The sequence below is a fragment of the Aphelocoma coerulescens genome, chromosome 2 (assembly GCF_041296385.1).
Source record: "Aphelocoma coerulescens isolate FSJ_1873_10779 chromosome 2, UR_Acoe_1.0, whole genome shotgun sequence".
Classification (NCBI taxonomy): Eukaryota; Metazoa; Chordata; class Aves; order Passeriformes; family Corvidae; genus Aphelocoma; species Aphelocoma coerulescens.
Genome location: NC_091015.1, coordinates 5,989,910 through 6,006,492, shown reverse-complemented (window position 1 = coordinate 6,006,492; position 16,583 = coordinate 5,989,910). Strand labels below are relative to the sequence as shown.

General features: G+C 40.8%; 1 protein-coding gene across 4 annotated transcripts in view; it reads left to right on the top strand.

Annotated features, from left to right (window-relative positions):
* Positions 1-7,364: 7,364 nt before the first annotated feature.
* XYLB (xylulokinase) overlaps positions 7,365-16,583 on the top strand; it is an 82,411-nt gene continuing 73,192 nt past the window's right edge. Inside the window, exons 1-7 of one of the 4 annotated variants that reach the window (XM_069006343.1) lie at positions 7,365-7,519; positions 9,797-9,879; positions 10,720-10,789; positions 12,201-12,281; positions 13,539-13,625; positions 14,727-14,855; positions 16,123-16,188. In XM_069006343.1, coding sequence (XP_068862444.1) covers positions 7,475-7,519; positions 9,797-9,879; positions 10,720-10,789; positions 12,201-12,281; positions 13,539-13,625; positions 14,727-14,855; positions 16,123-16,188 — 561 coding nt within the window. In that variant the 5' untranslated portion in view covers positions 7,365-7,474. The remainder of the gene's footprint in view (positions 7,520-9,796; positions 9,880-10,719; positions 10,790-12,200; positions 12,282-13,538; positions 13,626-14,726; positions 14,856-16,122; positions 16,189-16,583) is intronic. The other 3 variants (XR_011148928.1, XM_069006342.1, XM_069006341.1) reach the window with 3 other exon arrangements.

Below are 16,583 nucleotides of genomic sequence, written 5' to 3'. Positions count from 1 at the left end.
AACTAATTTTATCTCATACTAATTAATTTGCATGTAGTAAATTAGATTTTTATTAAAAATTGTTTGGAGGACCTTTTAGGAATAATTGTTGATTTAAAGATAATTAAAAATGCTCATAATGGTTAACTGACTGAATGCACTTCCTCTAACACTGGGTTTTACTGCACACCTGAGACCAGAGGTATATTATTCATGATATTCGTGTGCTGAATTATAGACATGTTCAGCACTGTTCATGGAGGTTAAAAGACAGAATACAAATGTCTGTAGATTTTAACTGGCACTGAGAAGGAAAATGAAAGTTACTGGCATAATCCCCTTTCTCTAGCTTTTAATAGTGCTTTTTAGATTTTAATTTAAGTACAAACTTGGAGTGTAAGAAAGTGACTATTTTATTGTTAGAAAATGTAATAACACAAAGAGAAGCAAGGTGGCTGCTATTATTTGGGTTCTAGACAGTAACAGTAGAATCAATAGTAATTGTTTACTTTTTAGTGAGATTTTTGATAAGAGCACACACATTTCTATTGTTTGAAAGCACAACCTTAAAGCATGCCCCAGTTACGGGGTGTTGTGAGTAGAGCACAGGACCTTCTGATGGTGCAAGATTATTTTTGGTGCTCTCTGCATGTCCTTGCTAATGGGGTGAAGGATCCTACGATGGAAGTTTTCAAGATGATCTCGAGATGTTTCCTCTGACTTTATATTTCATGTGCTTTCAGACCTAAAGGGTTCAAGTATGTCAAAGGGAGGGACCAGCTGTCCTTCAGGTCACTCTGAAGGTTTGGTGAGCTTGGGTTGTATGTAGTCCATCTTCACATTTCTTTGATAGGATTCTAACTATCCCTTTTATTCCTTGTGTCTTTATATAAATATAATTAGGTGGTGTGTGTAGGTAGGCATATACCAAATATCTCTGATCCTGCACTCCTTCTGGGTGTCTCTAAAGGCTTAAATCAAGAACACCAAGTTAGCACTGGGGTATCATACCAAATATGCTTTCCATGCTTTTGCAAGAAAGATGCAAGGTTGGCTTGCATCAGACCCAGCTTACTATGTTTAATGTTTCTGAGGCTAATTAAAGAGACACAAGATTTCTTATTGGGAAAAGAATAATTGTGTCAACAGGCTTAACAATGTTTGTTACTAACATGGGCTGCTGTGATTTATTGCATGTTCATAACTTCAGTCTCTGTGTTGGACCAGCTGATCCTTGAGGTCCCTTCCAACCTGGTATGCTGTGATTCTATGATTTAGTACTCACATATCTGGCTTTGCAGGTATTGGGAGCTTGGTGCTATCCAGTTTCCTTTGCAGAACCACATTCTTTGCTTTTTTTCTTAATTTTTGTGGATGGTAAATGTGGTCAGAAAGAAGTTACTGGATTCCTGTAGGTCAAATTCAGTTGTGCTGCTTGTGAGGAGTTAAATGCAGCAGATGTTCTGTATGTGTTTTTTGTGCCTGACATAAGCAGCATTTAAAAACCTCTGTTCTTCTGTCTTGACTTGCTGAGGATTAAATAATATTTCTTTGGAGTGTTAGTTGCTGCAAAAAGTAAAGTAAAATGCTGAAATTTGCTTTGTTGGAAGGCTGCTCCCTCTGTTGGTTGTCTCATTGATAGGACCGGAATCTCTCCCGTGCGAAACTATCAGCCTCCAAAACTGAGGGTCAGGAGTTGTTCATTTTACAGCTCTGCTATCCTTGCCCACCAAGAACTTCTGAAATTCCCTTTAGAAGTGACAATGTGCAGAGGCAAGTCTAAGAAGAACTGAACGTATTTACCAGTTAGAGATTTTAAACAAATGAACTTTTGACATCTTCCCTCACTGTTTCCCTGGCCTCCTTCTATTCTATACCAGCTACTTCTCTGGCTGTTTCCTATCCATGGAGTTATGAAGGCTACAGTTCTAGGAGGTGACAACAGCCTGTGGTTATTTGTTCTCCCAATAGACATAGTAGGCATATAGGAATTGTGTGGGAATTTCAAGCAGGGTCTAAAACAAATTGTATAAGCTATCTAACTTTTCTGCCTTGATTTTTCCACCTGAAAACTACAGGATTGTGATTCACTCTTGATTGCAAGAAGATTTTTGTTCCTTGCAGGATGGTGCTGAAAAGTGAAAGGTTTGTCCCTTATTAGTTTCCAATTCAGGCATTGTTTGAGTAGGAATGAGTTTATCTTTAATTGCTTTTAATCAATAAGATGTACTTATCTGTAAGTGGAGTTTGATAAGAATCAAGTACAACGTGAAAGAACTGGTTAATCTGTTGTTAATGAAAAGTTTTATCTGTCTGACACCATCTAGCTTCTGAGATGTTTGCTTTTGAGCATTAGAACACAAACCACTTTGGTATTCATCTTCAAGAAAATCTGCTGGGTGCATAAGTTAACTTTCTTAAGCCTTGCAAATGGTGGTAGTTAGGATAGTCCTCCAAAGAGGATGGTTAAGTACTATTACCATAGTGAGAATGAACATGGTCTTGAAGTCTGTGCAGAGGAGGAAAGTATCCTAAAAATAATTTGTTATTCAGAAGCATCCTTTACTTTGCTTCCTTGCAGAAATCTCATGAGGAATTTGTACTGCACTTCATAATCACTGGTAGCCTAATTGAGTCAAGGAAATTACATCTGTAAAACTAGAGTATATAAAACCAGATACAATTCCACAGTGCCTGATTCAGTACCCACTGAAGTCAAAACATCTTCTGCTGATTTCAATAAAAGTGAAATTGGAGGATTTTATGTACATGATTAGATAAAAGCTGCAAATTGACCAATACCTACAAAACTGATGATATAGTTGAGATTATGTAGTTGAGCCATCATTTAAATTCTTTTCTTGTATCCATTATTTGTGTGCTTGTGTGTGCTTTTATATGGAATCCTGCACCAATTCTTCATGAGTTCTCTGTAAAGGGCCTTAACTGGTTAATGCAGTACCACACCTGGCATTTTGAATATGCACATGTCAAAAAATTAAATCAGCCAGTAGGTTTGTGGAATAATTACTATACTTAAATAATCTACATTTTCAGTCTCCATGTAACAACTGTGCTGCGGGCTTCTCTGTTCTTGTGGAACTCATTCACAGGGATTTTGCTGGATCTTTGTATATGCCTTCCTAGAATCACAGAGTGGGTCAGGTTGAAAGGGATCACAGTGGGTTATCTGGTCCAACATCCCCACTCAAGGGTTGTCATAGGGCACATTGCACAGAATTGTGTACGGATGGTTCTGGAATGTTTCCAGTGAGGGAGATTCCACAACTCCACAACTTCTCTGGGCAGCCTGTTCCAGTGTGTGCTCACTGCACAGTAAAGGAATTCCTCATATTCAGGTGTTCAGTAAAAAATCAGCCACCTCAATCCATTGCTTTTAAACATCAAGTTCTTATTCTTACAGAGTGAATAATGAGACTTTCCACTGCATTTGGAGGTATAGACAAACATAATGGCTATGACAAGATCGTGTGCAAAAATAATTTAAACAGATAAGCACGTATTTAGGGAAAGAAAACCACTTTTGGTGTTATAATGCCATCTCAATAAAAAGAACAGAAACTTAATCTTTTAATTTATGGTACTGTGGTATTTTATATTCTCAGTACTTGGTTAAACATTGCTGGAGATTTTGTGATAAGAGTATTTGCAATGCTAAGTAGAAAGGGAATGACCTTTAGAGCATTGCCATTGTTCAGATATTGTTCCAGCAGGTAGGTCTAATGCTCAGGCTGAGATTTGTTTGTTTTTTTTTTTTTGTTTTTTTTTTTTTTTTAAACGTGATGTGTTAATGTGTTATTGTTGTGTTACTTGGAGCTTAACATTGTAAACATCTCCCACCTCATTAGCAGCAGTACACGTGACTCAGGTCACTTGGCAAAAAGGTTGGTTTGCATAGGACCCAGTTTAGTATGTTTAATGTTTCTGAGGCTAATTAAAGAGCCACAAGATTTCTTATTGGGAAAAGAATAATTGTGTCAACAGGCTCAACAGTGCTTGTTACTAACATGGGCTTTGCTTGTTTATAACTTCAGTCTCTATGTGCAGTGACTCTTACCTGTCCCATTGTTCCTACTGTGCCTACCTATGCTGATGCACCAATGTGAAATACCTGCTTGGGGCTTAGAAACACTTCTCTGCCCTGCTACTTAGAATAACTGGTTAGGTGCCCAAAATCTACTGCTGGAAGCAGAAGGATTGTTAGCTTTGTAGTTGACCATGCACTTCCTGTGCGAGTGAGTGAGTGTGAGTCCTTCCACATCCCATTAAATTATGTAGCCAGTATAAATCAGGTTAGCTGGACTGCTGTCAATACAGTCATCCTAATTTATATCAAAGGTGTGGTCTATCTGCTCTCTAGCTTGGCATGCCTCAGATGATGTGACGATAATGAAGCCTGGAATTTAGGCTATCACTGTTTTCGAAGGAGTTCCCCTGTGCAAAGCTGAAGAGTGCAGTTAAATCTAAGTTCATATCAGGGTGCAGCTGAGATCGGAGGCAGGTTTTGATACTGGAAGTGAGACTAAAAAGTGAAAAATCTCAGTGTGTAGGAATGTGGAATACAGTTAATTCATGTTTTGCAATGAATTGAAATAAATGTGCAGTTGCCGTTAACTTGACAGTAGGGAAAGAAAAAATAGCTTTAATTGGCATCCTAGTTGTAACTTATCTAAACAGCCAAGGGCCTAGGAAAGCATGGAAGTATTGCTTCTCCATCAGGTCAGAAACTAGTTAATGGGAAAAGGGGAATAAACTTGCTTTTCCCTTTACTCTGCTCCATGTGTCTTGAGTGATTAATATGTGCTTTGCCTCAAGCTGTTAATCTGCAGTGGTGACATTTCAATTATAAACGGCATTTTGTCCATCCCCTCTGGAAATTCTGGATTTGTCAGTGCTAAAACATCACTAGTACATGAATGCAACTTCACTGATAAATGCACAGCTAAACCTTCTTTGCTTTCAAGAAACATTTTTGGAGGCTATGGCAGTGTCTGCAAGCATGAATTTGAGTCCAGAAAGAACAGCAGCAATGCACATTTTCCATACACAAACAATAAATTAGAGACAACGCTGCCTTGATGAAAAGATGGGCAACAGAGTGACTGGGTAAGGCATTGTTTCTCCAAACTTCCTTACTTTCTTTGGAGAAACATGAAGAGTGAAATTAGCAACAATAACATTCTCACTTTGTCCTTCAGTGGATTTTCCTCCTGACTTGTCTTGCCCCTTTGTTCCTAACTTAAGGAGATTTGATAATAGAAGGGTGGTTATCCCAGCCCCAGCTTTTCTGTGCTGTTTAAAGTCAAATGATTTCTTGTTATTTGAGACTATTCTGACCTGATTGCTGAAGAATATAACTGATTCTTATATCCTCACAAGATTGCTTTATTTATTTACAAACTCTTGTTGCCTTTCTACTAGCCAATACCTATTTTTAAAAAATAAAAATCCACTAATTTCTCTCTTCCTGAAGTCATTAATCATTCTTTTCTAAGCCATTTCTTTTCAGAACAGGCTTCAGTTTCGTTTTTTCAAATCTTTTGAAAATTGCAGCACTTCAAGCCTTAGCCTTTGAATCTGTTACTGTTTACAGGGACTATGCAGCCAGTGAAAGGGCCAAGCAAGCCTCTCCTGTCTGGCTCACCAGTCACATTCTGCATTATTAAAAAACCCAGCCTCTATGTGTTATTTGATCCTTTGTTTTCTGGTATAAATTACACAGAGGAAACAGTTCTTGGTAACATTTCAAAAACATTATTTCCTTCACAGCCTCTGGTTAAGTGAGACCTTTGTTCAGGACAGGTTCATCCAGCATGAGCTCTTCAGGGACAGGGAAATTCCACCACTACTTGGTGGCCATTGTTCTAAAGGTTGTTCTTTCCAATAGTAACTAGAAATATTGAAGGTATAAACCTATGGGTGTTAGGGCTTTGAGAAATCACTGGATATATTTTTAAATGCTCAGTCTATGACAAAATTTCATAATATTTTATAATTCGAGTCACAGAATGTTCTGAGTTGAAAGAGACCCACAGGGATCATCATGTCCAACTTTTAAGTGAATGGCCTATATGGGGATCAAAGCCACAACCTTGGCATTATTAGCACCATGCTCTGACCAACTCAACTATCTCAAATTAAGTGTTTGTACTGTAAAAACAGTTTAAGATCCTGGGCATGGAAAACCTATTTGACTTCATTAAGGCTCTGCTGAGATAACTGCCTTGATTGCAGAGTGGAAGCATATTTTAGATGAATCTTCTTTTGATTAAGGAATACCACTTTGCTTGTCACATTCTATGGCAGATAATGGAAAAACCTAAAATCTCCCCAACCCTCCCAAGTGAAAAAAGGCAAACTAGAAAATAATATTTCAGCCAAAGTAACAAGACTGTGTTTTTTAATGGAATACTGTGTGTGTTTGTGCTGATTAGAGTGCGATACCACAACAAGGCTGTGGAATATTAATCCCAGTAATGGGATATTAAAATTTAATTAATTCCTTGGGACTGTGGTTTGAGGTTGCTTGTTTTGATTTGATTCTGGTTCCTGGGTGGTTCCTTCACAGAACCTCTGGTGTTCTCTCACCGTCCTGGGTGCTGCTGCTGGGGATCCTGTGTATGGGTGCTGGTTATTGGTGCTCAGCCCCATGCACAGCCCTGGCATGGTGCCACCCACCATCACATTACCCCCCCACCCTATCATCCTGATGCTGACCCCCTCAAGATTTGAACAAGGCTTTGTGTTAAACTTTGCAGGTTTTTTTTTGTTGCTAACCAGTAGATGTAGCTGTTATGATTAAGCAACTGCATTGTGAATTCTGTATCTGTATGCTTGGCTAATCTGTTGTTTTAAGGAAAAGGGAAGACAGTCCCAAGATGAATGGTCTGTCTGGACAAGAGCCACCAAGAGTGAATTCAGCAGAACCGAGCAGTAACTGGGGGAAAGGTGATTGTGGCAGTGGATGATCACGACCACCGACCTATGGACCACCTACTGAAAACGGACCCCAGACTCCAATGCGGGGAAAAGTCATGTATATTGTAACCAATGAAAGCTGACGCCTTTGTTTGTTAAAATGTATAAGCAGTGTAAACTTCTGAAGTCCTGTGCGCCAGCCTTTTGTGGGTTACCACCCAGCGCCCTACCTTGAGCAAACTGGAAAGAAGTACAGCATCACCTCGCCCCGGTGTGTGAACTGGGGCTGCGCACCGGGGAACGGGCCCGCGTTCGGGACAATCCCACCACGGCCCCAGTCCACCATCGCTTCACCCCCCGAACTCTTCCCGGCCCCTCTGTGCGAGCGATGGGGCGCTCGTCCCGCTGCCTGCTTCCTGAGCACTCATTAACCGCGGGGCTGCCGCTCCGCAGGGCCGGGCCGGCGGCTCCTGCCCGGGGAGGCCGGGCCAGCAGAGCCGTCCCCTTCGCGGTCCCTGCCCCGGCTCCCGGCTGAGGGCGAGGGCCGTGCCGTGCCATGGCCGCTCCCTGCTACCTGGGCTGGGATTTCAGCACGCAGCAGGTACCGCGCCGCCTCCCCCGCCCCTCCTCTCCCCGTCTCGGCCGGGCGGCGGGGCCGGGGGCTGCCCCGGCTGCTCCGGGCCCTGCCCGCTGCGGGGCTGCGCTGCCCGGGACGGCTCCGAACGCAGGCCCGGAACGCGGCGGGTGCGGGGGCTGCCCCGGCGGGATGCGGGGGATGCGCTCGGCGCTGCTCCGCCGCCGTGCAAGATCGGGGCCAGGCCTTCCTCCTCTCCGCCGCTTCCGTCCCCTCCCCGCGCCTTCCGTCCCCGCTTTCCTCCTCCCCGCGGCGGGTTTGCCGTGCCGGGCCCGGCCGAGTCTCCGGGGAGCGGGGCGGTACTCCCTGCCCGGCGCTCGCACCCGCTGCAGCCTGACACGGCTGATGCCAAATTATTCACAGAGTGACGGAATCACACAATCCTTAGGGTTGGATTGCCCACAGATGTTGTGGAGTCTCCCTGACTGGAGGTAGTCAGTAGATGTCAGGACACAATCCTGTGCCATGTGCTTTGGGACGAAGCTACTAAAGCAGGGAGGTTAGACCGGATGATCCACCGTGGTCCTTCCAACCTGTTGGATTCTGTGACTGTGGAAGGGAGCTCTGGAGATCATCCAGTTCAAACCCCCTGCCAAGGCAGGGTCACCTGGGTCAGGTGACACAGGACCACATCCGGGTGGGTTTGAAATGTCTCCAAGGAGGGAGACTCCACGTCCTGCCTGGGCATCCTGTTCTAATGCTCTGCCACTGTCAATGTAACAAAGTTCTTCCTCTTTTTGAAGTGAAACTTCCTGTGTTTTAGTTTATGGCCATAATAATTCCCAGCACTTCGTGTGTTTTAAGATGTCTGTGGCCTGCAGACAGTGCATGTACCTGGTTGTTCTCATGTCCCCTTCAGCTGCATAAATGCACCCTTCATCCCTTTCTGCTTGCCCCATCTGAAGCAGTGGGCTGTGTGTCCGAATGTGTCCTTCTTCCCCATCCTGCCAGGGATGAGTTAAATCCTGGAAATGAGTGCTGTGGCCATTCTCTCTATGCAGCCTGCTTGAAGACCCCTCTGCCTGCTGCTGTAGGAGCTGGGATTTGAACCCAAACCCAGATTCCCAGTGTCCTCGTGTGAATCAAGACTGTGAACCTGGATCCTCGGGTTGCTGCTTGAAATTCTGCTTTGTCGGCACAGCCGGGTATTGCTGCACTGCAAATAGAAACTGTGCCCAAGTTGTGCAGAGGCCTGAATATGTTAAAAATAGGTGTTCGGGCATAAATCGCCATTATGGTTGTGCTGGAGTTTGGGAGCTTGAAAAGACACATCCAGGTTAGGTCGATCAAGTGTTTTTATAGGGACATGCTGCAAGAGGAGAGCCAATTAGGCTACAGTGGGTCAGAGCCATTTTTAAGCTCGTGCAGGTTGGTAATGAGTTGTGCCAGGGCATAGATAATGGCCCTACACTGCTATGGTAAAAATGGGGAAGGCCTTGTTATTTGAATGCAGCTCCTTGAGATGACAGTCTTTGTAGGGTTTTTTTTTCTCAGTTCCTTTAGCAACAGTTTGCACTCTCTCCCTGGTTGAAATAGGCACAGAATGTGACCTACCTTCTTGCTTTTCTTCTCGGCTCTTACTGTCTTTCTTCAGAACTATGTGAACTTAAGATAGATGAGGAAAGGTTGTGGTACCCTTCTAATTCATGCATACAAGAAGGCTCAGCTTTATGGAGTTGGGGATGTTGATTTCCATATGTTGCAGAAGCTGAAAATACACTTATGTAATGCCCTTTGAGCTTTGCCAAACGGGTAGAGTTTGATTTACTCGCCTTCTGGGGAGGAGAGAAGGTGTTCAAGGTACCCTAAGGGGTCTGTAAGCTTCCTTGGTAAGATGGGACAAAAAAAAGGAGGTGAAAAAAAAAAGAAGGCATCTTTAATCTAAGATACTGTATTCTTTGGAGAAATTGGGAAAACTGGCTACTGTGATGCAAGCAATGAACCTGGTATATGTTTGCTGTTCTTTAGCACACGCCTGTAGCTCGATCTTGTGAATTACAGGAGAAAGAGAATGGGGAGAGGAAATAGAAACAAAACTACATGTTGCTGAATTGGTGACATGCTAGAAATTCACGTAGTAACTTGTTTAATGTAAAATTACGCCCATACTTTCAGTCAGTTGTATGCCTTGGGGTGATCTTTTTTTTTCCATTTTGTCTGTGGGAATTAAATTATTATAAATGACTTATGAGTGCTATTCAATTATTGCAAGATTTTGTTAACTTCCTGTTTTATATCTTCTAGTTGAAAGTCATTGCTATTGATGAACAGCTGAGGGTCATTTATGAGGACAATGTTCATTTTGATAAGGACCTTCCGGAATTTAAGTAAGGCTTTTTATATTTTATATTTTACTTGAATAATGTAATTTAAAGCTTTCGAGATTGGGGTGAGGGGACTGTTGCCCTACTGGTCTCATTGATATGTATGGAGGCATGGAAAAAGGTCATGCCATGTTCATGTTTCCCACTCTGCAAAGGTAGTATATGCTCTTGCCTTCCTTGCATGTAAATATGACAAGAGCTCCCAACAGGAAATAAATTAAGAAAATAGACCCCAAAATGTTATATATAATCAAACCTTTTTTTTTTTTTTTTTCTTTTGTGACTTCAGGCTTGTGGACATGACTGGGTGGGATGCTCTCAGAACAGCAAGTAAAGTACTTGAGGGGAACATCTAAAAGGCATTTGGAGGCAAATTCAGTTGTTCAAATCTCACAATAAGATGTAGAATGGCAGTATTTGTTTACTTAAACAATAGACTAGAATTGATAAATGTCATCCTTCAGTCACAAGCTTCAGTAAAATACACTTACTTGATGGTTTAACAGCGAAATTGAACTTCATCTTTGGGGTTCAAGTCACTAATTGTGACAGAAAGAACTATGAATTACATGGAGCCAATGAGCAGTATCAGCAATGGATTCTGTCACAGATCTTACTTCAGGATCAGGGCCTTTTCTTGAAAATTACTTACTTTGCAACAGGGTCAAACATGTCACCTCCTAAGAGCTGGATTTTACTTTTTCATGTTTCAAATACCAATCCTTGCTCTTAACATAAAAGCATTGCAAATTCTCCTTGGTCATTAATAAACTTGAAGAACTCTACTTGGCAGGGAAAAAAAAATTGCTGAATTTACCAAGATAAAATCCTGTTTTTCTTTAGGACTCAAGGTGGAGTCTGTATTCACAGTGACAGACTGACAGTCACTTCACCAGTGCTTATGTGGGTCAAGGTATGAACAAACTTTATATGGTTGAACTTTTCCCTTGCTGTTACAGAAATGAAAGTTTATTCTGAGCAATAGTGGAAGTCATCACTCAAATCAACATAGTCCTTTTGCTTACATTCTGTTTCTTTGAAGTGTTGTTCTGTGTCTTTGGTATGCAAATAGTAATGCTATCAACAAACATAGTAGAAGTTGCTAACATTTTGATGGGTTTTTTTGTTTGTTTCTTCACTCTCTACTATTAGAGCATTCTGTGTGTGAGAAATTCCTTCCTGACTTTCCCTCATTTGAAAAAAAGACTATTGGTGTTTTTTTCCCCTCATACACAAATGGGGCAGCTGTCACTTTGCCTTGCTTAAATCTGTGTTTTTGTAGCACCCAGGTTACTTAAACTATTTTTTTTTAGAATAAGCTTTGTTTACCAATTGATGTTGCAACTCGTAAGTGGTGAAAGGGCAATTTATTCACTAATTCCCAGTAACTTTGGCTGATGTTTATTTTGAAGTACAGCTTTTTTTTTTTTTTTAATTTTAAAATAAGGCCTTCCTTACTCCTGTGAAGATTCTACAACACTTAATCTCACATGGTACTATGTAAATTTGTCTTACTTGAGGAATTTGAATACTTAAAATATATGAAATGTCACAGAACTCCCAGCTGGTAATCCACAGTAGCTGACAAAGGTTTGGTAAATTTGCTTGCAGTTGGTTTTTTGAACCATAATGAAGAGGAACGGTTGTAATTATTAAATTAATAATATGATGATATAGGTATATATGATGTTTCTTTGGAAGTCTTGCAGTGGTCCATTTGTCAAGAGAGTCTGGGAATTGCTGATCTAAATTAAACTATTTAAAGCTAGATTAATTTTTAAACTTCAGAAAAATGTGTCAAGAACAAAATTTACCTGTGTGCTTGAAGTGCTAAAATAACTTGAATTAGCCTTCTGTTAAAGACTCTGTGAATTTGCTGACACTGGGGACACTGGTATTGAGGTTACCTAATGTCTTGTAGGATGGGGTGCAGGGTGCACCCCATTAAGATTTCACTTTCAAAAATAAGAAGAGAAAAAGATAGTCTTGCTTTGTGTCTAGCACTCTTAAAAGTGCTTTTAAATGAATTGGAATTCTTTAATTTTTGCCCCTTATTTAGGATTCAAAGAATGGATCTTTGTGATTCAGCTTCTTTAAAGATCATATTTTTCCCCTGTGTGACTCAACTTTTCTTTTATGGACTCCCACTTAATAAATTAATTTATGCAGATTTTTGAGAAGTCCATAGTCATTAGCTAATTTTTCATTATCTGCCAATGAACTCTTATCAGTGATGACATGAATTTACTGTTTAATTCCAGATTGTGAGTATGCATAATTTGAGAGCTCGTTACTGTCATTCTTGATTCTGTTTGTTGTTGTAGGCTCTGGATATGATCTTGGAAAAGATGAGGTCTTCAGGCTTTAACTTCTCTCAAGTCAAAGCTTTGTCTGGTGCTGGCCAGGTTAGTTTATAAAGAAAAGCTCTATTTTAATGTATTTCTTTGATGGAGTATAAGGTAGAGTGATAAATTTGAACAACTGTATTGCAGAAGACTGTAATGGAATAAAATAAGATCTAAATTTTTTTGTAAGCATCCATAGACACTCCTCAGGGGAGCTTGACACCTGAAGCACACAAAGCAATCACTAGAAGATAGTGGGAGTGGAGGATGAGGTTTGCAGTGTAGTTTAGATCAGTGTAGTGGAGAACTGCTTGGCTTCCCATTGTTTTAATTTTTTGTTCTTTTTGAATTTCAGCAGATCCAGGTGCTTGTGGAAAATGGGGTGGAAAAAACAGCAAGGAGCACAGTTTGCTAAAAGCACAGTAACATCCCACTGAGCAGGTTTTTTTGGCTAGGGCAGAGATCTGCCCAAAAACAACAAAACCCAAATGATGGGAGTCTTTGATGCAGAAATGACAAAAATGCTGCCGTGATTTAGCCTGTAGTGCACAATGCCTTTTTTTTGAGATTTATAAAACCCACTCTGACATTTAGTCAGTTAGCCAGTCTCCTCCTAGTACTCCAATGAATCAACAAAGGCTTTTATAACTTTCACAGATGTTATTCAGGGTGAGGACAGCACCAAAGCAATAGCTAATTCTGACATGCGAGGTTTAGGTTATTCATCTTGATGTATCTGGGGCTAATTAATCAAAACCCTTGCTTTTATCTCCATGTTTCATTGATTGCAGTTGAAAGTCTGAGCAAAGTGTCTGAAAATCAGAGCTGGTATCAAGGCTCTGTTAGGAATTTTTCAGTGGAGCAGAAGTTGGGGACTGCTAAGTAAGCCTACCTCACTGAAGTGAAAAAAAGGGAGTGCATTTCCAGACTGCCCATATTCTCTTTATTTTGCCCACCCTCCAGCAAGGTGGGCAGGCTTGTAACTGATGGATCAGGGGACTGTGCTGAAATAGCCCAGAACTAAATCTTGACTGTGGAGCCCTGGCTATAGCTCAAAGAACCCTCAAATAAGTATCTAATGCCATTAGCAGTATAATAATAGTTCCCACGAGAAGATTCTGTAGTTCAAAATAATATTCTGGTTTAGTGTCTGCTTTGCTCAGTCTTAAAGATTTTTTTCTGAGACCCTTGATTTCAAAAGGAGCATTTTTGGGTACTAGTTTGGAGAAAGTTCTTTTGTTCCTTAGTGTAGGATCAGAATATGAACTTTGAAACTTGGGAGGGCATCTCCAACTCCTGTTTCTGTATTTCCTACAGCAACATGGGAGTGTGTACTGGAAAAAAGGAAGCATCCAGATTTTAAAGAATGCATCATCTGAACTGCCTTTACATCAGTCACTAAAGGTAAGGTGCACAACAGCTCTGAAGGAAGAGCTACACTGTCCTTCTCCTGATCCTTACACATTGCTTTTCTCCTTCCTCTAGTTTGGCTGGGTTGCATAAATGAAATGTAGTAGTTATTCCTTTAGTTGCAGGGCTGTTGACATTTCATTTTCTCCTGAATGACAGTATGTGTTGCTTTAAAAGCTTACAGGTGCCAGTAGGTGTCCCAGAATCTTTCAGTGTTGTTCTTTCAGTGTTGTTTTAGAAAATGTAAAATTTTTGTGAACAATCTGTAAATATTTTAAATTCTTTAATATATTTTTATTAACAAAAAATGGTGGTAAAAAAGACAGTTGTACCTGAGTTTCCTTGAATGATGTACAAGTGATTTCATAAGAAAACATATCTATTAAAAAAAGCAGTTTACACTTACCTCTGAAGGGATGGATGTGTAGTGCTGTGTGGACTTAAAATCCTAACCAAGTACCCTGTTGAACCTCAACATTTTGTATGTGTGTGATTCGCAAGCTTTGAACACAGACTTGACAAAGCTTTTATTTAAAAAGAAAAATAGGGAGGAATCAGCTTTCCTCTGGAAGACCCTTACTTACTTCAGGGTCAGACAGGACAGATGTATGTTGAAAGAGAGACTGATGTGTTAAATCATTAGTTTTGGAACTGTCTCATCTGTGCAAAACTCATGGAAATGGCATTAAAATGCTGGAATAAATGGTGTATTAAGCCTCAGTTGTATTTCAAAAGGGTTATGCCAAGCATTAAAGAGAAATGTGTTAGTAGAGCTGTGGGAAGTTAATCTGGTGGTTTGCAGAGAAGTTCTAAAAGGGGATGAGGCTTTGGCTACCAGAGGATGTACTGAGACATTGTGCTGCAGGGGCTGTGAAGTGACAGTAAAAAAAGAATGTTGCTTCCCTCTGATGCAAATTTGGGTTGAACTTACCATCACTGGCCAACATTCTGCTTTCTGTAATTGTTGAGAGAAGGGCAGAAGGCACGTCAGAGAACTGAGCTGTGAGCTGATACATATGGCTGCTGTATTTTTATTACTCTAGCAGGGACTTCTCAGAGATCAGACTTCCTAACAAAGGGTGTTGTTCATTTCAGGGCTGTTTTTCAGTCAGTGACAGTCCCATCTGGATGGATTCCAGCACAGCCTCCCAGTGCAGAGCGCTGGAGAAAGCCGTGGGGGGAGCCCAGCAGCTGGCAAGTGTCACTGGCTCCCGGGCCTATGAGGTAAGGAATGGATGGGGAGAAAGCTCCCAGCAGAATCCTGTGATAGAACCAATGCTGTCATCACAGGGATCTGCAGCAGGTAACCATCAGCCACTAACTGTGAAAGACAGAGCTTTTGAAGAAACTCCAACCATACTGTGCTTTGCATTAGTCTCACAAAGGAAGATAGGGAATTTGTGAAATGAACCAAACACTGGAAATTTTGCTTCAGGAGGCAGTTGGAGTGAGCATTTGGCCAGTGGTTCCCAAATGCAGTGTTTGGTGGCCACGCTTAAAGTCTCAGGGCCTGGTTGTCCCCTGGGAGCATCTTGTGTAGCCACATTTCTATGGGGACGGAAACCCAGTTTGTGTTCCACGTTTATTTAGGGGAAATCCATCAGCCTATTTGTAGATAATCTGTTCTAGGATACTTCTGCAATTAAAATATTGGCCTTTTAATTTTTCCTGGAGGCTAACAAGCAGCTGTTGACCTAAGAGAAGTGTTTCAGAGGTTTGGGACACTGTCACAGATACAATGTCACTCGTCTCCTCTTCCTGACTCTTCCCTCCTTGTAACAGTGACAATGAGTTATGGAGTGGGATCAGGGCTGCCCTCCAGGCATCTCAGCACCTGGCTACTCATACTCTTGGTTCAACAGAATCAGGCTTTAACCTCCCAAACTGATGTTTCTGTTTTTGAATCATCATGCAAGGTTTATGGCTAATGTTAAAATCAGTTAAAATCACTTAACAGTTTATTTTTCACTTGCTAAATGTTAAGGTTTCAGTGCTAGAAGGTTTTTTGGCTATTTGACATAATATGTCAATGAAGAATAAATATTCTTGCATCTGTTTTTAGCCTCTGCTGGAGTTTCTGCTTTGAGTATGAAACTTCCTGCTTTAATTTCAATTCACCTGCCTCACAGGCAGGTACATAGATTGTGTAGCTTAAACCTTTTCAAGGATTTGAAGGCAGCATTTGAATTGTGCTGGTTCCTGTGCATAGAATAAGTGTGATTCATTCCATTGAACTGTCATTTCTGAAATGTAAATTATGGATAGTAATGCTTTTCCACATGCCTTTTTTTCAAAAGGTGAACAAAATTCTCATAATGAGACTATGCGTTATACCCTGTTTAGTGCAGATTGCCTGCTGTGCACTGACTTTCATCATGCATCAGGCAAATTAAATATCCAAAGTGCAATGTTCTGAACTCATTACACAGAGTTAATGATTATTGACTCCATTTAGGGTTTGTGTTTCTAAGCATTTGCATTTCTTTCTCAGCGTTTTACAGGAAACCAGATAGCAAAGATTTACAGCCAGAATCCTGAGGTCTACAAGCAAACTGAGGTTGGCTTATCTTCAATTCTCTTATTGGAAAACAGATTTGAAAATCTTTTAAGATTAATTTTGTGCAGATGTTTTTACCAACCTTTTTGCTAAAGATTATTTTGATTCTTGTGTTTGAATTTAGGATGAAAATAGAAAATTTCATTATTTTATTTTTTAATTTTGTTACATTATTAGTAGTTAGGCAGATAAAATCAGTTCTGTTTTGAATGTTATACTTCTCAAGCTGCTGAATAGAGTTTTAAACTGAATTTGCTGGGGGAGGTGAACCTCAATCCCAATCCTACCAATTTGGTGCCAGTATCAGAAAGAGATACCCAGAGCCTGGAGAGAGATGGCAGGTCAGCAAGAGAGCACCTGAAGGACAGCAGCAGCCAGTAAAGTCACCTTCATTG